The 24,006-nt window shown below is 47.8% G+C and overlaps 2 protein-coding genes across 14 annotated transcripts in view; one reads left to right on the top strand and one right to left on the bottom strand.

Annotated features, from left to right (window-relative positions):
• Nucleotides 1-7,697: 7,697 nt before the first annotated feature.
• Rhog (ras homolog family member G) lies at nucleotides 7,698-19,022 on the top strand. The gene is made up of 2 exons (XM_034500142.2): nucleotides 7,698-7,808; nucleotides 17,842-19,022. Exon 2 carries the CDS (start codon nucleotides 17,911-17,913, stop codon nucleotides 18,484-18,486), a length of 576 nt encoding a protein of 191 aa, XP_034356033.1. The 5' UTR covers nucleotides 7,698-7,808; nucleotides 17,842-17,910; the 3' UTR covers nucleotides 18,487-19,022.
• Nucleotides 19,023-19,627: 605 nt separating this feature from the next.
• The window catches only part of Pgap2 (post-GPI attachment to proteins 2), a 29,056-nt gene continuing 24,677 nt past the window's right edge, over nucleotides 19,628-24,006 (bottom strand). For 7 of the 13 annotated variants that reach the window (XM_076939306.1, XM_076939294.1, XM_034503645.2 and 4 more), the window contains 4 exons: nucleotides 21,812-22,064; nucleotides 21,602-21,708; nucleotides 20,937-21,045; nucleotides 20,497-20,769 (listed from right to left, as the gene is read on the bottom strand). In XM_076939306.1, the coding sequence (XP_076795421.1) occupies nucleotides 20,639-20,769; nucleotides 20,937-21,045; nucleotides 21,602-21,708; nucleotides 21,812-22,064 (600 nt within the window). In that variant the 3' untranslated portion in view covers nucleotides 20,497-20,638. Of the gene's footprint in view, nucleotides 20,770-20,936; nucleotides 21,046-21,601; nucleotides 21,709-21,811; nucleotides 22,065-22,279; nucleotides 22,384-24,006 lie in introns of those variants that run through there. The other 6 variants (XM_034503636.2, XM_034503566.2, XM_076939330.1 and 3 more) reach the window with 5 other exon arrangements.

Raw genomic sequence — 24,006 nt, 5'->3', positions numbered from 1 at the left:
ATAACTGGAGGTTGTGAGCCACCCAATGTGGGTGCTAGAAACTGAACCCTGGTCCTGTTCAAGAGTAAATGCTCTTAACCACTGAGCCATCTTTCCAGCCTCTGAATCTTTGTCTAAAAATACAGTGTGTGTGTGTGTGTGTGTGTGTGTGTGTGTGTGTGTGTGTGTGTGTGTGTGTAATCACCCAGAGGAGCCATCATATACCTGTGAAGGTCAGAGAACAACTTTTGGGATTCAGTTCTTTCCTTCTACTATGTGGATAACTGGGAATTAACCTCACTACTATGTAGACCAGGCTAGCCTCAAACTCATGCCTGTCTCTGCCTCCAAGCCCCAAGCCCCAATTCTTTTATATTCTTTTATTGCTTTTTTAGATTTGTTCAGAGAGAAAGACAGAGAGACAGAGAGACAGAGAGACAGAGAGACAGAGAGAGAGAGAGTTCTGCTTGTCTAAATGTGTATACACTGAGTTCATACTTGGTCCTGTCCATAAGTCAGAAGAAAGAATCAGAGCTCCTAAAACTGAAGTTACATGGTTGTGAGATGCCATGTGTATTCTGGGAACTGAACTCAGGTCCTCTGGGAGAGCAGAGCAGTAGGTCCTAACCACTGAGCTGCCTCTCCAGCCACCCAACCCCACTTCTTGACTCTTACAATCTTCACTCATTTATTCAGCATCTACTGAGCATCTGCTCACAATAACCACTTCCTACCCTCACAGAGCTTGAATTTTAGGGAAAATACACAAAAGTATATGAAGAGATAGTTTATAACTTGGTAATATCTTGAGAGGGAATTGTACAACAGTATATGAGAAAGTGTAAAAAAAAAAAAAAAAAGTAATTACTTTTTCTAGAAGTAGCCAAGGAGGCTATGCAGAGGCACAGTTTGGAAGGGCAAGAGGCAAGCAGGCAGCTTCAGACTGCTTAGATTCATACCTGAGCTCTAATGTGTGACTTTAAGCAAGTCAGTCAACCTCCCTGGCCTTAGCTTTTCCTCTGAAAAAGGAAGGGTTCTATAAAGCTCAAATAACTTAAATCTGTATGGTAGCTCATATCTGAAATCTCAGTACTTGAAAGGCTGAGTCAGCAGAATTGCCATCATTTCAAGGCCAACCTGTGTTACAGAGTGAATTCCAGGTCAGCCTGGTCTCAGAATAAGACTTTATCTCAAGAAAAAAAATAGTAGATGATTTAATGTGTATAAAGCAATCAGGGCAGTATCTAGCATAATATGCTCAATAAATACTGACTTTTCCAGGAATGTCAGAGCCATTAAAGGATTACACCAATGTTGGGCAATTGCGGCACACACTTTCAATCCCAGCACCTGGGAGAAGTAGGTGGATCTCTGAGTTTGAGGTCAACCTGGTCTATCGAGCTAGTTCCAGGACAGCCAGGACTATACAGAGAAGCCCTGTCTCAAACAAACAAACATCAGAGAATTACACCAAGATCAACTATATATGTTAGGTGTTATAATGCACACCAATATTCCAGGCACTCGGGAGGTAGAGGCAGAAGAATAAGGAGTTCAAGACCAACCTTAGCTTCAGAATGAATGGAAAACATGAAACTCAGTCTCAAAAACAAAACAACAAAACCAACTAAATTTATAAGCAGTAAATCATGGTGATGATAATGTTGAGAATAGATTGAAAAGGTAGAAGCTAGACAGGTGAGGTAGTCAGAGAGACATACACAGAAGACCCAGCTCACCTTGTTAATTTAATTTAATTATTGTTTGTGTGTACGAGTGTTTTGCCTCCATGTGTGTCTGTGCACCATCTGTGCGCCTACTGTCTGTGGAGGCTAGAAGAAGGCATCTGTTACAGGTGGTTTTGAGCCACCTTGTGTGTTCTGGGAAACAATCCTGAGACCTCTGTAAATGCAGTAAGGACTCTTCATCTCTGAGCTGTCTTTCCTCACCTTCATATTAGATAGGTGATCTTGAGCAGAACCTGAGGAATAAGTATGACTGAGCAATAATGGAAGAATAGAAAGGATCTAGATTTTGTGATGTATTTAGTGATTAATTGGCTAATCGGGTAAGACTGGTCATGATTAACTAATGGCTATGACATTAGAAAGCACTTCTTAATTTTTTTCTTTCTTTTTTCCTTTGTTGTTAGTAGTGGTGGTGGTTTTTGGTTTTTTGAGATGGTTTATCTGTGTAGCCCTGGCTATCCACCTGCCTCTGCCTCCCGAATGCTAGGATTAAAGGCATGTGCTACTACTGCCCAGCAACTTTTTAAATTGTGCTGTTGTACCAAGCATGGTGGTGCATGCCTTTAATCCTAGCACTTGGGAGGCAGAAGCAGATGGATCTCTGTGGCCTCTGTGAGGCCAACCTGGTCTACAAAGCAACTTCGGGACATCTAGGGTTCTGTTAGTTAGAGAAACCCTTTCTTGAAAAAAAAAAAAAAAAAAAAAAAACAAACCAAGAAAAAAATTGTGCTATTGTTTTTTGAGCGTAGACCAGTCTTGATTTGCCATGTAACCAAGAATGACCTGGAACTGCTCTTCCTGGCTCCACCTCCTGAGCACTGGGATCACAAGTACATGCCATCATACCCAGCTGAAGGCACTATTATAGGCTAGGGATTATGTTACATGCTGTATCCTATTATCCCTTCAGCAAATATGCACTGAGCCAAGCACTGATAAACATAATTTATTGCCCACACTGAGCATGCCTCACATAATTAACATCCACAGTGATCTGATGATGTCACATAATTCTGATTCATCCTATAAAGGTTTAAATTAAGACTGATAAGACCTATTTTTCCCACATGGAGCCATGTTTGTTGGTTTGGTTTTTTTTTTTTTTTTTTTTTTTTTTTTGGTTGGTTTTTTTTTTTTTGTTTTTTTGTTTTTTTTTTTTTTTTGGTTTTTCAAGACAGGGTTTTTCTGTGTAGCCCTGGCTGTCCTGGAACTCACTCTGTAGACTAGGCTGGCCTCGAACTCAGAAATCCGCCTGCCTCTGCCTCCCAAGTGCTGGGATTAAAGACATGCGCCACTATGTTTTTAATCTATAAAATGCTAACCATGTTTTTAATCTATAAAATGAAGGGAAATATTTCCTACCTCAAGGAGTTCTTATATAGATTTTTTAAATGTAAAGCATATCTACATTATGCTAAAATTGCAACTTTTTTTACGGTCATATAAAAAGTAAATGACAGCCAGACATGGTGATGCACGACTTTGATCCCAGCACTCAGAAGGCAGAAGCAGGTGGATCTCTAAGTTGGAGGCCAGCCTGGTCTCCATAGTAAGACCCTGTCTCAAAACAAAAAACAACAAAGTGGGGGGAGACAGGAATATTGAATTATTTGACCATCTACAGAATTGAATTGTTCCTGAGGAAGAGAGATTTCTCAAAAGGGGATTATGGCAGGTGACCTAGGTACCACCCACCTCAAAAATGCAAAGGTGTTCTGCAAGGGAACAAGACAACTGTTGTTCTGCCTGGGAGGACAGGCTCTCCTGGGGATCTGGGCGTGAGCACTGTACCCACTCTCTCCATCTACTAGGTTCACTTCCCCTGTTCTTTCTGCTGTCTCCCGTCTTTCCCACAAAACAGGACAAGGAAATTGTCTTTAGCAATACAGATAAAGAAAGTAATGAAGACACCGTCTACTTCTCAGGGAGGCTGAGATAGGCCAAGAGGAGCCCAGGGAAAGCTTGAGTTCCCTAAAGCCACAACTAAAGTTAACCGGTAGGGGCTAAGACTGATTCTCAGAACACCCTGTGGGCACTGATGAACCACAAAAACTGGGGGTTACTAGGGACTAGAGTTGGGAAGACCGGTCTGGAAGCCAGCCAAGTTCAGGTAAGATCACCCAGGACATTTTATCCCTGTCTCTGGACCCTTCATATGAGCAATAGTCACCTTTAGCATTTTTGACTTAAGAAACAGAGAAAAGGGGGACTTGAAAATGTCATTGGGGTATGGGAATTAATGCGTATCTGCTGTGCCAGTGATCAGTTTGCCATTCCACAGGTGTTACTGCACCTGCACAGCCCCTCAAGGCATTTGTCATTCACATTTTAAAATGAAACTATGACTCAGAAAGTAGCACTGTGGTGTACTCTTGTAATACTCTGTGCTTTTGTGTGATACCTGTTGAAGATATCTCTGTCTCTGTCTCTGTCTGTCTGTCTGTTTTCTCTCTGTTTTACTGTATAGCCTTAGCTGTCCTGGAACCTTGTAAATAGACCAAGCTAGCCTCCAACTCACAGATCTGCCTACTCAAGATGTCTTTTTTTTTTTTAGATTTATTTTTAATTTATGTATATGAATATTTTTGTCTACACGTGTGTATGTGCATCATGAGTGTGCCTGTATCTTCAGAGTTCAGAAGACAGCATCAGGTCCCCTGGAACTGGAGTTCCAGGTGGATATGAGAACCTGGGTCCTCTACAGGGGAGGCGAGTACTCTTAACCACTGAGCCCTCCAGCCCTGTAGTCTATTTTTCTATTAATATCAGAATAAGGCCTTGTCTACCCTCTCCACTTCATTGTTGGAACGTGAAACTATGCCGAGCAGCAAGCAGACTATCAATGAATATGCACTGAGGGCTGAAGGAGAGATGACTCAGATGGTAAAGTGCTTGTAAAAGCATAGAGACTTGAGTTCAAATCTCCCTAGCACCCAGGTCTGCACAGCACAATGGTGTAGACCTGCAATCCCAGTCTTGGGGAGGAGACAGGAGGATCCCCTGGACTTCCTGGCCATCCAACATCCAGTCTAGCCCAACTGAAGGTGGAAAGTGACTTGGGAAGACACCTGACTTTACCTTCTGGCACACACACACACACACACACACACACACACTGAATTGAAGAGATGAATGCAAAAGGGCATACAACTGGCCAAAGGCCCTTACATACATCACCACCACGATTTGAATTCTAACAACTCTATTCTATCATATATATATTCTACCCCAACCCCTCCCCCCCAAAAAACAACTTTCAGAGGCAGAGGCCAGTGTTCAAGGTCAGCCACAGCTCATCAGGTGTGGGAGCCTAACCACATGAAACAAACAACGAAAACAAACAAACAACTTCCCTGTGTGCCCTTATTTCTAAATATCCAGGTTCTGTGGGTCCCTCGGTTGTCTGTAAGCATATGACATGTACCGTTTGCATGAACTCAGCTGATTAGGAAAGCTGGACTGTAGCATGAACTCTCTTCAGTTTAGATTCTCCTCCTCCAGGAAGCCTTCCCAGATGTCTCCGCCTTCCTGCCTATTCCCCTCTGCTGGCCTTATTGATCCTTCTCACATCTGTGACACCAATGTGGCTCCAAATCACCTGGATGCTGATGACTCTACACATATTAGTAATTTATTGAAGCAATTTCATTCCACAAATGTTTACTGAACACAAGTGTATGTTCAGACCTGCCTGCGCCAGGCCCAGTGGGTGGACACAGAGATGAATCAGACACAACCTCAAAGGACTTAACAGTTGGTAGAGGAGACAGACATTAGACACAGATACAATTTACTAGAACTCAAAACAGGATGACCTAAGTGATATTAAGGAACTATGAGCAATATGCTATATGCATAAACCTCAATTACTTAATTATTATTCTCAAGAGTGCATCACAAAAGGTCAGAGCTGAAGGGTATCATCTGCTTCAACCCCTTGTTTTCCAGTGAGGGAAGCTGAGATTCAGAAGGGTAAGGACGTGGCCTAAAATCTTTCTAGTCTGACTGGCTGGGTCCAGACTTTAAGGTCTTCTGAAACTTAGTCCTGGGATTTTTAACTCCTCCTCTGGAAACTTCAGATCCAGTAGTACTATATTCCATCAAACAGATATCCCAGAAAGTTCTCCCTCCTGGACAACGGTGAGGCAAACCCAAGACACTCAGAGCTCAGGAAGCAGGGTGTGATCCCAGGCTGCCAACCCAGTTTTTCAATCTATTTACCCAACGTTCTTTCCACCCTGTTCCTACCACGATGCCCCTCAATTGATTCTAAAATAAGCATGCTATTGCTTGTGGTGTTGGGGTACAGGCCTAAATACATGATAAGCAAGCATGCTATCACTGAGCTATAGCCTAGTTTTCAAATATTCTTTCAGAATTGTTTGTTTGTTTTTTGAGACCGGGTTTCTTTGTGTAGCTTTGACTGTCCTGGAATGTTGACCATGCTGGCCTTGAACTCCGGAACTTTTTTTTTTTTTTTTTTAATTAAGGTAAGGTTTAATATAGTCCAGGCTGGCCTCAAACTTCTGAACCTCCTGCCTCCACCTCTAGAATGCTGAGATTACAAACGTGCTACCACTCCTGGCTTGGAATGTATTTTTAATGGCTTCATTGAAGCCACTTGAATGTGACCCTGTTATTTTGGGAATTCACAAACCTCACTTGAGGACGCTGTTATTTTGGGGGCTCACAAACCTCTCTTTCCATTAAACACCAAACACTAGTTCTGACCTCCCAAATTTCCCCTAGCCCCTTCTATTCTCCTCTTCCCATAGGGAGGAATTTGCCTAAGCACCAAAGCAGAAGAAAAGGGTCCACAAACTGCCTGAGCGATGAGAACAGGCTTCTGAAGGATCTGAGAATACTCATTCATTCATTCAGTCAGTCAGTCACTGACCAGCCTGAGTTTGATCGTCCTGACTTTCTATACAGTAACACAGCTCGACGGACACCTATTCTGTTATCTTCATATTATCTGGGTGGAGAAATTTTTGTTGTTGTTGATTTTACCAAAAAAAAAAAAAAATACTTGGAAACATTAAACTATTTGTCAGACCTGATCCACTTTATTTGGAGGTCCTCTGTAAGAAGGAGTGTCTATCTCGGTTGTTTTCGCTGCACCTTGCAGAGCTCTCCGCGTGGTAGAGCACCCAGAAAGTTGTTGAAAGAAGAATGTGGATTTTCTAGTAAAACTCTGCGCCCAAGGCTGAAGCACCAGAGGGCGCCCACGAGGCTGTCCACTCGCAGGTCTCCAGGGCCCAAACCGGACCTCAGGCCTGGGTGCGGTCCTACCGCTCCAAACAGCCGCGCACCAAGGCGAGATCAGGGAACAAGAAGAGCCCCACGTCTTCCCACGCCCCGCCCCCTCCCCAGGGCCCCAAGGAGCCGCGAGGTGCGGAACCACGACACGACATCCTGTTTTGGGGGCCCGCGCGGCTCCGCCTGCATCTCTGCTGATCATGTCTTTTCCCGGGGTGCTGACGGCAGCTGCCCTCCCCCCACCCTCCCCAGGGGTCTGGGACCTTCCCACTGCTGAATCACCACCACCCGGCACTCTCCCAAGGCTCAGGGCAGGGGTGGGGACTGCCCCAGCCTGACCCATTCCGGCTAACCCCAAGCCAGCCACGGCTACCTCTAGATTCCCGGGCTGAGCGGAAGGCACTTCTCAGCCTTCCCGCGGAGGTCGCGGGGCGGGAAGTGAAATACGAGGAAGAGAACAAATGCCCAGCGCCTAGCTTAGGGCCCCTGCTGGGGTGGGATGCCAAGTGCAAGTGGGGAGACCTAACCTTGAAAGGCCAGACTCAAGGGGTCTCAGGGCTCACAGGGCGAAGAGTGGAGGGAAGCAGGGGGCGCGGGACTGTGCGGAAGGCAAAGCTTGCAGAAGAGCCGGGGCTGGAGGATGGGGGAGGCCGCGGACTTCCTGGTCCGCCCCGCCCGGCCGGCCCGCCCCCGCGCCCCGCCCCGGCCCCGCCGGCCCGTCCCCCACCCCCCCACTTCCTCCGGCCTCCCGCTCTCACTTCCTTCTTGAGCCCAGAGCCGCCGCCGCCGCCCCCAGCTCCCCCGCCGCGGGGAGGGCACCAGGTGAGGCCCGGGTCGGGCCCGGTGGGCAGGGGTCCTGGGAAGAGGCGTTCAGCTGGCCCGGACTGGGTACCCGGGAGCCGGGAAGTTTCCAGGAGGGAGGCCGAGGGCGGGAGGTTTTCGTTCGCTGCAAGTTGGGCGGGCGCGGCAGGCCGGGCGGGGACAGCGGCCACAGCGAGCCGATCGCTGGTGGCTGGGTTGAGGGATCCGAGGGACAGCGCGGGCTCCTGCTGTCCGCGAGGGACCCCTGAGATCCGAACCGTGAGAGGCTCGGAAGTGGGAAAGCGCTGAGCAGTGAGGCTGGGACTCTGCGGTGGGGTGCCCTCAGAAGTTGTGGGGACTGTTGAGTAGTGTGTGAAAGGAAAGGGCCTCTGGGCTGCAGAAGGCGCGCTCTCTGCTCTGCAGTTGTGACATTTGTGAGGCTGGGGTGGGGGGTGGGGGGTAGGGGGCGGTGTCTGGGGCCTCTGAAGTCTTAAGACTGCAGAGAAAGGTCTCACCCGGGAAGGTCGCAGCCAGTCAGTCCATAGCTACACTGTTGCTGCTGAGGACGCGGTGGGGGAATCCCCATTACCTCTCTCAGTATTTTTCTGAGCCAATCTCTTTATTCTTGTCTCATGCAACAACAGGTATTTAGTGAACACATCTGTTGTGTCTATCTAAGTCTGGCCTTGTTGGTTTTTGTTTTGTTTGAGGATAAACTGAGGCAGGAAAGGGCCTCTATACCGATAGTCGCTGACAACTTACAGGTCTTTGAGAGGAGGCTGGAGTACTGGCTTTCAGGAATGATTGAGAGCTCTTAAGACTTCTGCCTCACCTGACTTCCACATATTGTCTTCCTCCACTCTCCTTAGTGTCTACCACATTCGCCTCCTTCAGTCCCTTTTCCCCAACCACACAGATGTACCCAGGCCCTGATCTCACATTTACCCTACCCTGTTGTTTTCTGCTCAGTTCTCTGCTCCCTGCCTTTCCGTCTCTTCCCTGCCTCTGACTACCACACACATACCATTTTGTTTCTATCTTCCCTGCCGCCCTCAGTCTGGCCTCTTCCCTTAGTCTGTATTCAAGCGGTGGTGTCAGAAACTGCTTTAGGCTTGCTGAGTTTGAGAGCCTTTTTCAAGCCTCTTTAGTGCCTGTAGCCTCCTGAGGATGGAGATGATTAAAGGGCTGGGAACATGTGCACACCCGCGAGAACATGCAAGTTCTGGTGTGTCAACATCTTTATCTCTTAGAGACAAAATAACTGCCCTCAGCCTTGAGAAGGCCCAGAGCAGAAGCTGGCAGAATGAAGGGAACCTGTGGTGGGTGACACTGTGGTTAAGGCGAGGGGAAGCAGTCTGTAGCAGCCAGGGCTGGGTGACTCAAGAATAAGACTAGTGAGAAAGTCCATGGGAAATCGAACTACCCTGATTCTTAGGCAGCCAGACTAGGAGCTGGGGGACTAGCTTCAAGGTCCCTGTCTCTTAGCACCTACTGGTTCCAACCAGTGGGGAGAATGGGTTGGGTCGCTTGGTCTGCTAGGAAAAGGAGAGGGCAAAGGCAAGATTCTGGAGGGAAAACTGCAGTGAATCTAACTTCAGTCTCTGAAGTTAAAATTTTGATCAGGAAAGGGATATGAGGGAAGGACTTTGTTTTTCGTCCCTGCTGCTTGGTGGAGACTGCAGAGGTTGGGCATCTGCGTTTTCTGGTGTGTGTCAGAGCCTTGACTGGGAGTTGTGCTTACCTTCCTGTCTTTAAGCATCCTTGATGTTCCCGAGCTTTCTATTCCCGCCTTCTGAGGGGTTTCTCCAAAGTCTAACATAGTCTGCCCTGGCCCCATAAGTGCTTGTCTCCATTCTAGAAACCCTGCCTCAGTCTTTGGATTACGTGCTCAGATTTTGTTTGTCTCTGCCTTCTCTGCTCATCTGTATTAACTTCTCTCCGTGAGAATAAAGAGAAGTGGAGGAGAGCAAATGTCACATTTGGGGGATCGTTGAGCACAGCTAAATTTAAGAGCTAGGCTCCTTCCCTTTCCTATCCTCTTACCACCTCACAGTTGTCTCTCTCCCATCAATTGTTTCTTCCTCTGGGCCTGCCCTTCTCCACCTGTCTTTCCTACTCTCATTTCTGGGAGGTACAGAGGTTTGGCCCCACGGAGGAAATCCAAGGGATCTGTATTAAATCCCAGCTAGGGAAAGGATGTGCATGCGGCACATTTTCTTGGTATCACAGCTCAATTAATCCTCAGGAGCTCTGATTGTGAGCTTGACAAACCAGTACTTAATTTAGTATTCGATCTAACTAAGCAACCACAGGGCTCCTGTGCAGTGCAGAGAGAATGGTGACAGTAACAGGGTTTTTCTCTTAGACAAGGTCTGGCTCCATTGGAAATTTGAGCTAATTGCAAGAAGAGTGTGACCAGGGTGGGAGGGATCTAAATGGGAAAATGCCGTGGGTGGGTGGGGGTGCCTAAGAAGTTGCAGTGGATGGGTAAGGTAATATGAGAAGAAATGGTAGGGTGACGGTGCTGCTTGTCCTGGTGTAGCAATCTGGGCTATGGGGAGTTGTTTCAGGAGAGACGTTAAGGTAGATGATAGTAGCTCATGAGGGGTTATGAGCAGGAAGATATGAGAGCCTGTGGTTATATGGGCAGCTGTGAAGATACTGGGTGATAGTAGGGGGAAAACAGAGGAGTATAGAAGGGTGCCTGGGCACAATCTGAAAAACCTCTTCCCTTCATATATAGTGTCGATCCATTAGAGATGAGGTTTGTAGGGGTCTGTTCCATTCGAAGGGAAACCAAAGACAAAGCCTAGGCCACCTCCCCAGATCAGACTGGTTTTCCTGTCCAGGGTCCAGCTTCCTCTTTTGTCCTCATCTCACATGGGGGGAGGGCATGTCCCTAGGAGCTAAAGACCAAAGGAGGAGCTTCTCAGCTAGGACAAGAACAGGGTAGCTGGCTGTCCAGTAGCATCCTGTTAATGCTAAGCCATGAACAGTACAAGATGCACCAGGACTGGGAGGCTGGATAACTTAAAACCAAAAGGATGCAGACAGATTTTAGCCTGACTCCTTTGGCCCATTTCTTTATTTATTTTAGATTTCGTGTGTGTGTGTGTGTGTGTGTGTGTGTGTGTGTGTGTGTTGCCTACATATGTGTATGTGTACCACATCCATGCCTGGTGCCCAGGGAGGGTGCCAGATCCCCTGGAACTGGAACTCTATAGACCTGTGAGCCACCCTGTCAGTGCTGGGAATTGAATCCGGGTCCTTTGCAAGAACAAGTGCTCTTAATCCCACTGAACCATCTCTAGCCCTCTGGCCTATTAAAGAAGCAAAGCATGCTAGGGCTATCTTGAAGTCAAAGGTCAGAATAAAGGTTTTCACCTTCTCTGCTTTGTGAGACAAACATTAGGCCAGAGGTTAGGAGATCTGGTCCTTAACCTAAATTTGCAACTAAGTCTTTGTATCAATCACTCTGGTCAACTTAGTATCTCTTGGCTCTGTTTCAACATTAAGTTGCAAGCCAGGCCTGGTGGTATACACCTTTAATCTCAGTGCTTGGGAGGCAGAATCCACCTGGTCTACATATCAAGTTTCAGGCCAGCCATGGTGACATAGTAAGACTCAGTCTTCCTGTCTCACCAGCCTTGATCTGTCCAGGTTAAAACTGTCGCTCTTCACTCAAAGTACAAAGATTGCTGTAGGTGGAAGATAAAAAGGCAGTAAAGCTGGGATCCTGTCTCGGGGCTCCAGGATGGGCTGTATACCTTGCCCTCTGCCCCAGCTGTGTGCCCACTGACAGTGGAAAATAGATGTAGCATTTCCTCCCTGATGTTTTTTCCCTCGTGGAAACCCCCTCAGACCTTTGGTGGCACACTTAGAGGACTGGGAAGCCCTGGGTTTCTCTGTTTTTAAGTTGGGGGACAGGATTGCAAGGTTGGCACTCCCAGCCTTGTGTGCAGTGAGCAAAAGCAAAGGAAGTGCCACTTCACAGGCCCTGAGATTGCTGAGAGGCTGCTAGGCAGGGAGAAATAAGCCTGTGTGTGAGCCTTCCTCTGTGTGGCTGGATGGGGGAGGGGTGGCTTGGCTCCCCACGCTGGAGCTGTCCTGTCTCTGGGGCTCACCCTTTGTGGAACACCCTGGGTGTCGGGATGAGCATGGAACCGACTTAGTGAAGCTGTCTCAGTCTTCTGTGTCCTCAGCTCCAGCTCCTTGTTTCTTCCTCCTCTGCAGTCAATCCCTAGAAAGTAGCATCAGGTCGCTCCTCTTGCTCTAACTACTATAATCTAATATTCTCTGTGCTGGAGCCTAGAGGTGAAAATGACAAAAAGGAAAGAATCCTTCAGTTGTTTTGTTTTGTTTTGTTTTGTTTTTCCTTTTCCAGACAGGGTTTCTCTGTATAATCCTAGCTGCCCTGGAACTCACTCTGTAGACCAGGCTGGCCTCGAACTCAAGAGTTTTGAGTGCAGTGTCTCTGTCTTCTGAGTGCTAGGATTAAAGGCATGTGCCACTCACTACACCCAGCTCAGAACTTTTTTTTTTTAAAGCCCAGAACTAGGTTCTCTTGGGTTCTTCCCTGCTGCTGCAGAGAAGGGGTAGAACGAGCCTCAGCCCTTGGCCTGTTCCCAGTCCCACACTGACCTCATGTCTCCCCCAGCTTCCTCCTCCCAACCCAGCTGCAGCCAGCTGCAGCCCCAGTGTGAACCTCCTTGTTTTACCTACAAACAAACAAACAAACAGACTTGCAGTGCCCTGTCCCTGGCCTGGCTGTCTTTGGCCAAAGGTCTTCAGCTATTCCAGCCCAATCCTTCCTATCTTCTACTTTTTCTTCCCATTTTCTTCAGCCCCTCTGAGTTACCACTGCTTGACTTCTCGATCTTTTAGCTGAGGACAGAGCCATCTACTTTGTGTGCGTTACCCTAACTTTCTGTTTCTCTGAGTGGGGAAGAAGTTGGCTACCTTTGCCCAGTGTCTCTTGGGCATAGAGGCTTTCCTTGTTCCCAGTCTCAATGTCAGGATTGATTGGCGATGGAGGGTGGGGGGTGTATGTCACTCTGCAACTTTTGTTCAGCCCTGTGCTGGGCTTCTACACATAAACAGGCTTCCCTCCCCACAGATCATCCAGTAGGAGTCCAGCACAATGAACAGAGCAGTCACTACTGGGAAAGGTAGAAGGAGAGAGCTGTGATAGGCTGGAGAAGGTGGGAACAGAACTGAGCCCCCAGACTTCGGGAAGAATCTGAAGGGTACAGAGCATTCGTGGGGGCTGAGCTCTTGTGTGCACAGAGGGACAGATTAAGTTCATTGTTGTTTTGTTTTTTACTGACAGCCACATGTGCTGTACTCAGCTAGGGAGTCAGAAACCAGGCAGGACTTTTCCCCTCTAAGCTTTCCCAGTCTAAGAACAAGAGATAAGATTCTGACCAGCTTCCACATGAAATAGACAGGGACTAGACTTTGGACCGAGTGCTGGGATTAAAGGCGTGCGCCACCACAGCCCGGCAAGGCAGAGTTTTTCTGTGTAGCCCTGGCTGTCCTGGAACTCACTCTGTAGACTTGGCTGGCTTCAAACTCAAAGTTCTGCCTCCACCTCCCAAGTGCTGGGTTTAAAGGTGTGTGCCACCACCACCCAACTTGTACAGAAATATTCTTGGAATAGACCGAAGCAGTGCTTGGCCCTATTTAGTATTGCTTGTGTTTTGGGGTAGAGACTTATGCAGGTCACTTTGCAGAGGTAAGGGCTGGGACTGTGCATTCTCAGTAGGGAGGGTTGCAAAATATTAAGAGCCTTCCTTGTGCAGGCTGTAGGATTACACTTACCCATCTTTTAGAGCCCATGCTTCCCCTCCCCCACTCCCAGTTGGGACACTTCCCCTGCTCTAACTGCCACAGAGATCAGGCAATCAGGCAAACATCAGTACTTCCTTTTCCTCCCCCTTCTGGACCTGCCTGGGACACACCCCAACGCCAGGGCCCACTGGATGCCAGCTCAACTTCAGGGACCAGACTCACCCTGACAGGTTCCATACTCCCACCCCATGAGCTATATTCTCCTACTAACCCCTCTAGAGCCATTTCAAGCTAATTTACAAAGTTTTTTTGGTTATCATTATTCTCCACTAAAACTCAGCATTGTAATATTGTTGGTTAGGGCAGGCTTGAGAGGGGTCCATCCTACTCTTCAGAAGCACTGTCCCAACAGATCAAAAGGCAGTGGCAGTGCACTTCTGTGTGTCTAGCCCTACACTCACAGCTTTTCTGTAGTTGAGTGGACAGAAACCCAGTCTGCTATTTAAAGGGGCATCTACCACTTACGTACAGAGAAGTAGATCCACAGCCAAAGCAGAGTTTAAAGAGGGAATGATGCTATGGAGCCTTATGGAGTGGTGAGACTTAGCCGAGGCCCAGAAGAACCAGGAAGATTTGAAAGGGGGAAGGGAATAGCAACAGAAAGAAAAACAAGCATAAACTCTGAGAGACAAGAATAACTAGGACTCAACAGGTGTGTTGCTGCCCACCTTCAATCCCAGCACTTGGGAGTCAGAGGCAAGTGGATCTCTGAGTTCAAGGCCAGCCTGGTCTACATATCGAGTTCAGGATAGCTAGGCTACACAATGAAGTTGTCTTGAAAAAGGAGGAGGAGGGGGCTGGAGTGATGGCTCAGCGGTTAAGAGGACTGAGTGCTCTTCCAGAGGTCCTGAGTTCAATTCCCAGCAACCACATGGTGGCTCACAACCATCTGTAATGAGATCAGATGCCCTCTTCTGGTGTGTCTGAAGACAGATACAGTGTATTCATATAAATAAAAATAAATAAATCTTTTAAAAAGAAAAAGGAAGAGGAGGAAGAAGAGGAGGAGGACTGAGACTTGCTTTACAAGCACCATTGAAGACCCTTTTGGAACAAGGAGCTAGGAACTCATACTCAGTACCTATATCATGCAATACTGTATATTAATGCACTTAACCTTTATAGCAACCCTGTGAGAGTACTGTTGTAGCCACAGTTGAGAGATAAGGAAAATGAAGATTGCAGAGGCAATTCATCCTAAGTCCAGGGTCAGACAACTGATAAGTGGTGGGAAAAAGTTTAAATCTAGGCCTGTATGATTCTAAAACCCCTCCCATTATGATCATCTTTGAATGACAGAGTGAGAGTTCAGGCATGAGCTGAATGAGTTAAATTAGGTATCAAAACCTAGAACAAGTTGTTGTCATTGGCTAGTATATGGATCTTCAAATAGAATTTATTGCAAAACCAAGGGTTTTTTTTTTTTTTTTTTTTTAGATTGTTATGTTTATTACTAGGGAGTAGAATTCTAGAAATTGAAAATGTCCTTTTGCACATGCTAGGCAAGTGTAATACCACTGAGCCACGTTCTCAGCAGTGTTTTGTTTTTTCCTGCAGCACTGACAGTCTTCATATCTGGCATAAGTTAGGCCCTTTAGTGCAGAGTTTAAGTCATTAAAGGAAACTTATCTGACCCACTTCAGCCAAAGAATTTCAGAGAAGAGAATTGCCCTGCAGCTGGAGGTAGAGCTTCATGGCAGAGCACCTGCCTAGCATGTGTGAAGCTCCAGCTTCAGTCCTCAGTAATGCTAACAATGACAAAAAAGGTAAAACAAAGGGGAAAATAGAATAGTTGTATTGGGAAAGGGGGAAGGGTTTGAACTGGGAGTAAACAAGGAGAAATTAGATACTACTCACACATGAGCATACATCATGTTTATTGACTCTAGGGATGGAAAGCTTTGCTTTTGTCGCTGCTGATGTACATGGTACGCGATAGTTTACAAAGTATAACTCACTCACATTCTGTATCCCCATGAGGCCAGGAAGGCAGGTGTTGTGACTATTGCTGTAGAGATGAAGAAACTGAGGCTGAAGTAAAGGAAGTGACTAATTTGTTCAAGGCTCCACAAGGCTCCACAGTTATCTGGGAGCCATCTGATACAATGACAACAACTCGGGACTTTGGATCACAGAGCTGTGTTTGTGTCCTGGCTCCCATACTCTAGATAACTGTGTGAGGTTAGATTCCTTTTAACAGTCCTGAGTTTGGTCTCTTTGTTTGTAAAATAGAAGTCCTATAAGTAGGTTGTTAGGAGGATCAAGTAACATGGTACCACGCCATCTGTAAAGGCTGGTACCATATGGAGGTGTTTTATTGAGGATCATGATGAGCAGGTGAGCTCAATAGGTCAGATTCAGGTATCTGGTGCTCTTGATCATATGCCACACCTTGTTTTGGACACTAACTCATTCATAATCCTTTTCCGGTGTCGGGGCCCCTCTTCCCTTGCCAGCCCGGAAGCTACTCTCCCTCTCCACTCCTTTGAGGGCTGACTTACTGATTGTTGGGTGATAACCACCTCCCTAGAGAGCCCGTTGTACTTTCAGTCTCTTGGGCCTGCGACTGAGGGCCAAAATTCCCTCCTTGCCTTCCTGTCTGTACAGCCCGTTGCTGGACTTGAGAGGTTCTTAGTCTTGCTGCCACTTCATCCCCTTATGAATGGACCTGAAGATTTCAGGCCCAGGAGTTTTGCTGTGAAAAGCCAGGACCCAAATAATACAGTGGACACAACTAATGACCCTTGTTAGGATACAAGAAAATAGATTTCATTCTGAAGTTTTCCCGTGTGTGTGTGTGTGTGTGTGTGTGTGTGTGTGTGTGTGTGTGTACTTGTCTCACAGTCACCCCCATCCCCCTCTCCTCACCCCTCCTCTCTACACATTGCCCTTCCCCTTCCTAAGTAGTTCCTCTTCTGCTTTTATGGCTCTTGATCTCTGCCTCCCCCCCCCACACACACACATTTTAAAATATTTCAATTTCACATATGAAATATGAATATCTTTTCTTCTATAAGCCTATGTCTTTTTTTGTTTCGAGACAGGTTTTTATTATGTATCTCTGGTAGTCCTAGAACTCATTAGGTAGACCAGGTTGGTCTCAAGCTTGCATAATCCTCCTGCCTCTGCTGCCAGAATGCTGGGGTTACTGGTAACCTTTCCACATCCAGTTTGGTTTACTTCATCCACCTAGTGCCTTTGTGGTAGGCTTTTTAAGATTTATTTTTAATTATGTGTATTTGTGTCTGTCTATCTGTATGTTTTTGCATACAATTGTCAGTGCCCTCCAAGGCCAGAGGCATGGGCTTCCCTAGAGCTGGAGTGACAGGCAATTGTAAAGCTGCCCAGAGTGGGTGGGTGTTGGGAATTGAACTCAGGTCTTCTGCAGAGTAGTACCTCTTCTTAACTGTTGGGCCATCTCTCCAACCCTATCCTAGACTTTCTACCTTCATTTCTTGTCTGGGACAGAACCAGTGCCAGGGTTTGGGTCCATTAAAGCCCCATAGCACTAAAGTTCCTTCTATGCGTCCTGACAAGGGGTTGCCCTGGTGCCGTCATGCATATTGACCTTGATTTTTGAGACTTTGGAACAAATATTGAGACTAGACTAATGAGAGGAGTCCAGGTTAATTGATCTAGCAGATCCCTGAACTGAGGAAGAAAAAATCTTGATTAGGTACTATCCTCAGTGCTTTAAAAGTAATAACTAATCCATAAAGTACATACAGTAGGCATTATATCCATTTTGCAGGTATAAATACTGAGGTTTAAAGAAGCACTTTGTCCAGTGTCACTGCTAGAAACAGGGATTTGACCTTAAGCTGGTACCAGAGCTCATATAATGCTGCAGTTTTGCAACATCTTGCTTAGTACCTCTCCTTGTTTGATTTTTTTTTTTAAACTTGGGGTCAGGGTTTGATATAGGGTTTCTCTGCGTAACAGCCTTGGCTGTCTTGGAACTTTCAGTAGACCAGGCTGTCCTCAAATCCACAGAGATTTTCCTTCCTCTACCTCCCAAGTGCCTGGATTAAAGGTGTGTACCACAACTGCCCAGCATCTCTCCTTATTTCTGATGTTTGTCTTGACGGGATTCGGGATGACATCAGGATAACTAAAAAAGAAGTGGTTTTTCTCTGTCTTCACCTTTTCTTCTCAGTAGGTGCAGGTCTCCTAAATCAAGAATGTCCCTCTCCTCTCTCCACAGGTCACTACTTCCAGTGGGGTCCAGAAGAGGGAGGAGGCACTGCCTCCCCAATAGTAGCTTTACAACACAATGCAGAGCATCAAGTGTGTGGTGGTGGGCGATGGGGCAGTAGGCAAGACGTGCCTTCTCATCTGCTATACAACTAACGCCTTCCCCAAGGAGTACATCCCCACTGTGTTCGACAATTACAGCGCCCAGAGTGCGGTTGATGGGCGCACCGTGAACCTAAACCTGTGGGACACTGCGGGCCAGGAGGAATATGACCGCCTCCGCACCCTTTCCTACCCTCAGACCAACGTCTTCGTCATCTGTTTCTCCATTGCCAGTCCACCCTCCTATGAGAACGTGAGGCACAAATGGCACCCAGAGGTGTGTCACCACTGCCCTGACGTGCCTATCCTCCTGGTGGGCACCAAGAAGGACCTGAGAGCCCAGCCTGATACCCTACGGCGCCTCAAGGAGCAGGGTCAAGCGCCCATCACACCACAGCAGGGCCAGGCACTGGCCAAGCAGATCCATGCTGTGCGCTACCTCGAGTGCTCAGCACTGCAGCAAGACGGCGTCAAGGAGGTGTTTGCGGAGGCTGTCCGGGCGGTGCTCAACCCCACACCGATAAAGCGTGGGCGGTCCTGCATCCTCTTGTGACCCTGGCACTCAGCTTGGAGGCTATCCCTTGTCCCCACCACCAATTGTGCCTTGGCGCCTTGTCTGCCCCCAGCTGTGCCTTAAGGACTAATTCTGGCACCCCTTGCCTGGGAATTCCCTGAATGCCTTTTACTCCTTGAGGAGGTACACAGGAAAAGGGGCTTTGGGCCCCACCCCACTCTGGTTGGGAATACCAAGTATTCCATGAGTTCACCTAAGAGGCCAGCCCAGTGCTCTCCTCCATTTCCCGCTACTGACCAGTTCATCCAGCTTTCCACAAAGTTGTTGCTGCCTGTTGTGATGCCTCCTCTTAAGATAGGGGCTCTAACCTCTCTCTGCCTTAGCTCTTGGAGTAGGCTCTCCAAGATGTTCTCTCCCTCCCCCAAGGGAGGAGCCACAGAATCCTAAGAAGAAATATGTGCCCTAACCTGCCCCATGTGCCCAGGACTTATGCGCCTGCTGACTGACTCAGGCCCCCTGCTCCTGGGGGCCTTTCCTACCCCCATCAGCATCAATAAAACCTCCTGTCTCTAGTGGCCCCCGGCTCCTCCCTGTGTGCTGGGCATTAGCGGGTGGGCATGAGCTAGGGCTCCCCAGAGACTGGGAACCTTTTGTTTCTTCTAAGAGGGGACAGAAGACAGTAGGCTCCATTGTGGTTCTTCCCCACCACCCCTCAATTTCCCTAACAAAGCTCTGGGACCAAGCCACAGAAGCCACAGTGGACTAGGATGCAAAGCTTGAGGGAAAGACTTCCTGGTCTAGGGCTCCAAAGGGGAGGCTTTGAAACCAGCCTAAAGGCAGGTGCACTCAGTCATACGTCTGAGTTGTCCCTTAAATAGTTCCAAAGGGAGAGGTCTTTACAGACTGGATTAGTCATAGTCAGGTCTCTGCTTCAACTGAAGACTCAACATGTCTGGCTTCCATGCTGTCGTTTCAGAGACTGTTGAGCCACTTCCGTTCACCAAAATGGAGGCTGAGGACTGGCTTAGGAAACGCTAGGTAGCAGGGGTAAGGGAAATATCAGATGAAATAACTGTAGACTGTAGAGCTGCTGTAGCCATAATCCTTCCATTCTGCAGCCCTTTCTTCACAGCAGTTCCCGTGCAGAAATGAGCCCCAGGGGTAACACACCTACCTCAGATTGTTGGCAAAAGAAAACAATTTATTGTCCTTTGAAATAAAATATACAAATAAAAGCTGGGGACCTGGGACAGTGGGGAGGACAAAGGAAGCCAAGGGACCCATTCTGGAGAAGGGCAATTACCTCTGACCCCTCCCTCCTTGCCAAAGGAGGGAAAGGTCTTATAAGCCTGATTTTAGGGTTAATTTTTTTTTTCAGCCCCTGCTGACCTAAAACTCACGTAGACCAGGCTGGCCTTGAACTTAACAGATATTTGCTTGTCTTTGCTGTGTTGGGATTAAAGGCATGTGCCACCATTACTGTGTAGCCCAGATTGGCATGGACCCTAAAGCAGTCCACCCATCTCAGCCTCCAATGTGCTGGGATTACAGACATATTCCAAAGAGCCAGAGGTTTTAGATGGGAAAGAAAAATATACCCTACACTTGATGCTTCTTCTAGGACAAGTTATCTGTCAAGCACAAAGCACAACACTACTTCCATTGGATGACCTCAGAGACAAAGCCCTTAGAACGTCCCCCAGTCACACGGGAACACGATGAGGCTGAAGGGGAAGGGGATACATCTAGAACACCTGTGCAAATCTGTGGAACGACCACCTGGGTGTACACACTGGGTGTGCATGGTAGATCGCTAGACACATCAGTCAGATGAATGACCAGGCAGAAACAGCTGTAATCTTCAGGTAGCAGCCACTGCTCTGGACCCTAACCTTAGTGAAAAGTGTCTATATAAAGGTCAAAAGCTAGGTAGTCATGAACCTTAGGACTGTTTTTAGCACCAAGTGGTGGAGCTTTCCTGCCAGCTCAGTTTTTTAGGACCTTTCAGTGAATGGTGATGCTTCTTGAAGATCCCCATGAGTGGTGGGGAGAAGTCAGCAGTGCTGGGGTCGGCCTTGTCATACCCCTTCCCGCTCTTCTCTCCCAGTCCCCAGATTGAGAAGGGCCCAGAGAGGACATGGAGATGGGGAAGGCCAGAGTGGTTTCTTGTTTTCCAGCATCAGAGAAAGGGTTAGAATCTCTTTTCCTCAGGCTGAGAAGTTATTAGCAGCTCTTTGTTCCCAAAGTCCCACCAGGCTGTCATGTGGAACGCCATGTTGGTTAGGACAACAGTGTACTCCAGGATGGCGAAGATGGTATACACTGTTATGAGGACACAAGGAACATGATGAACCTCCTGTTTTACCCTCTAGTGGCTTTTTAAATAATATTACCAGCCAGTGACAGCCAGTGCCCAAGACTGCTGCCCACTACCAAAACCACACTGTTACTCTGAAGTCACTTATTTACAGATCCTAGCCTGGCCTCACCTCCAGCCTCACAATACATGTTGTGCCGGAAGTAGACAGCCAGCGCCGAGAAGAAGGAGATGAAGTTGATGATGAAGAGCCGCTGTTTCCAGCTGTAGGACTTACGATCCTAGGAGACAGGCTATCTGATTACTCTGCAGCTTGTTGGGTATATATTGGTGAGCTTCCATCTTAGACTCAGTTCCTAAAGGCTGGGGCTCCCCACCCCAACCCCACCCTCACTAGTTGCCAAGATGGTCATAGAAGGGGGAGTACAGGCAGGGGCAGCAAACATTATGAGTAATTGGGGGTTGGGGGACAACGAAGCCAAGGAACAGTGCTTTCCTTTGCCCTTCCAACTTGAATTTCACCCGCCAACCCAACCCTTTCAGGTTCTGTGGGGCAAAGAAAGACCACATGTGGCTGAGGTTATTAGGAACCAGTCCTCTGACACAGTGTTTCTAACCTGCTAGTCGTGGCTGCTACCCTTGATTTTGGCCCCATTTCAAGCCTCATGCGTTCTCCAGGACTGCCCAAATAAATGAGTCAACCATTCACTCTCCAAGCCTCAGGCCAAAGCCCCATATCCTATTAAAAAGTTCTTTGTCACCTGTTATTTTCCACACCCTGAGGACAGATGTCCTTTTCTTCTGGGCCTCCTAGTGCCCAACAGGGGTAGACCGTACCTCCTGACTTACTGTGTGCTTCTTGGTCAGCCGCCAGAGAATGCAGGTGAGGAGCATGTAACTGAGGGATGCCGCGATAAACACAATGAAAGCATTTTCGTGGATGGCTGGAGAGAGAGAGGAGGATGGACACCACTCTCACCCTTAGGTAGGATAGAGGGCTGCGCCTGCTTCCCGTTCCCTTCACCCCTCCCTTGTCCAGGCACCCACTGAAGTCCTCAGAAGAGGATACGTAGGTGAGCACGAGCAGCGCGAGGTTCTCCACCACATTGAGGCTGAAGTTGAGGCGGCAGAGAAGGCGATAGCCGGGGCATGGGGATGCACAGCTGAGGTAGTGGTTCCAGTAGGCGAAGGCTGTCAAGAAGCGGGGTGCCGAGTGCAGGCCAATGCAGAAACGCCACACGTAGCGCTGGGGAACCTCTCCACCAATGGCAGAGCTCACTGATGGCAGGTAATTGGGCACCTAGGGAGTTAATCCGGGAGTCTAGGCATCCCCTTTGCTGGTCCAGCCCACCAGGAGAGCCTTCTCCCCATCCATCAAAGCCACTCCCTTCCAATCTCTCCTGGTGCCCTCCCAAGCCTTCCACTTCTAGAACCCAGGACTAACATGTTCATTCCCTAGTCTGTCTGGGATTTAGACAAGGGTAAGGTGACTATCTCCATTTTTCTTGAAACTGCACGTTTGAGCAGGTTCTCCTGCTGATAGCTGGGGCAGTGCCTGTATAAAGAAGGCTCTATGGGCATCTCAGGAGTCCAGGTTTGAGTCCCAAAGGCCAGGATGAGTCACAGACCTTCCGGACTTTCTTTGGAAAGTCCTGCTGAGCTGTTCCTCTCACTGCTTCCGGCTCCACTCACTCCCCTAGGCAGGTGCATCAATGTGTAGAGGATGCTATGAGATCCAGAGGGGAGCCAGGAATTACAGGTAATCCCTAGCCTAATCATGTGATCATGTAAAAGGAAGTGGGATCTACCTGGGCAGTAGTGGTCCACACCTTTAATCCCAACACTCAGGAAGCAGAGACAGCAGACCTCCGAGTTCAAGGCCAGCTTGGTCTACAGAGCAAGTTCCAGGACTGCCAAGGTTACACAGAGAGACCCCCGTCTCAAAAACAAAAACAAAAAAAAAAAAAAAAAAGAAAGGGATCTCCTGATATATTCTAAGAAAACATCCCTGCTGGGTGTGGTGGTGCACACTTTTAATCTCAGCAGGGACGAAGGCAGGCAAATCTCTTTGCATTCTAGGCCAGCCAGGACCACCAAGAAGCCTGTCTCAAAAGAAGGAAAGGAAAATGACCCTGTCTGTCCCTGTGTACTTCTTCAACCCATCTTTTTCAAGCACTTGGAACTCCTCATTCTGTGAGAAGCTGTGGTCTCACTCCTTAGGCTTGATGAAAGACAGGAAGGTAACATTCACAGAGCTGTAAGGACTCATGTTATTTGTTTGACAGGCAAGAGGATGGGGGCAAGTGGTTTAGATGGAGCTAGGAAACCCAGGGGATAGGATAAGAATCTATTGCATGACAGTGCTTTGCAAATTTTAACACACATGGACTCATTGTAAAATCGTGTGACAATGCAGGTCTGGAAGGTGAAAGTTGCTTGTGTAAAAGATTCCAATATGAGAAGCTGCCAACCCATTGCCCACACTTTGTACAGACACTTTTAGACTCTTAACAACAGCCAGGACACTGTAAGAGCCCAGCAACTTAGAAACTCTGCTCTAAGTCTGAAATGTCCAGTCTTTAGATCTTCAGAAATAGTTTTGGAAACTCCATTTCTTTCTTCTAATGATGCTGGATGAGCCTCTGGACTGCTGGGAGAGTGGGCAATGCTGGAGGGAGCTCCCTGGGAATGGGCAGGCCATCCAGGGGCTTCACAGCCACCAGAGCACTGCCAGAGGAAGCCAAGTGCGGAGCTCTCAAAGAAGCTGCTCTAAAAGTTGTATCTGCATCCCACCTCTGCCTTTATAAGCTAGGGGATCTGGAGTAAGGCCTGTCACCTGTCCAAGCCCCAGTGTCCTCATTGACAATATGATTATAATGTCACCTATCTTATACAGGGATTTACTTAATTTTGTTTAATTAATTAAGAGTCTCACTATGAAGCCCCAGCTGGTCTGGTACTTGCTATGTAGACCAAGTTGGTCTTGAACTCACACAAATTCACTTGAGAGTGCTAGAATTAAAAGCATGTGCCAGTATAGCTGGCTTTGCAGGGTGCAGACCATCTGCAGTGTCAGGCACACAGTGGGTATAAGAGTGATGGCTTCTTTGAAAAGCACGAGAAAAGGCTGTGAGCCTCAGAACTGCTGAGTCTGAGAAAAAGGAAAAGGCAGGGAAAGGCAGCACCAGACAGTGAATGGGACCTCTTCTCCTGCCTTTACAGCCTCTCTGATGCCCTGAGTG

Source organism: Arvicanthis niloticus, chromosome 1 (assembly GCF_011762505.2).
Source record: "Arvicanthis niloticus isolate mArvNil1 chromosome 1, mArvNil1.pat.X, whole genome shotgun sequence".
Classification (NCBI taxonomy): domain Eukaryota; kingdom Metazoa; phylum Chordata; class Mammalia; order Rodentia; family Muridae; genus Arvicanthis; species Arvicanthis niloticus.
The sequence above is the reverse complement of the archived record's forward strand: the minus strand, read 5'-3'. Positions and strand labels throughout refer to the sequence as shown.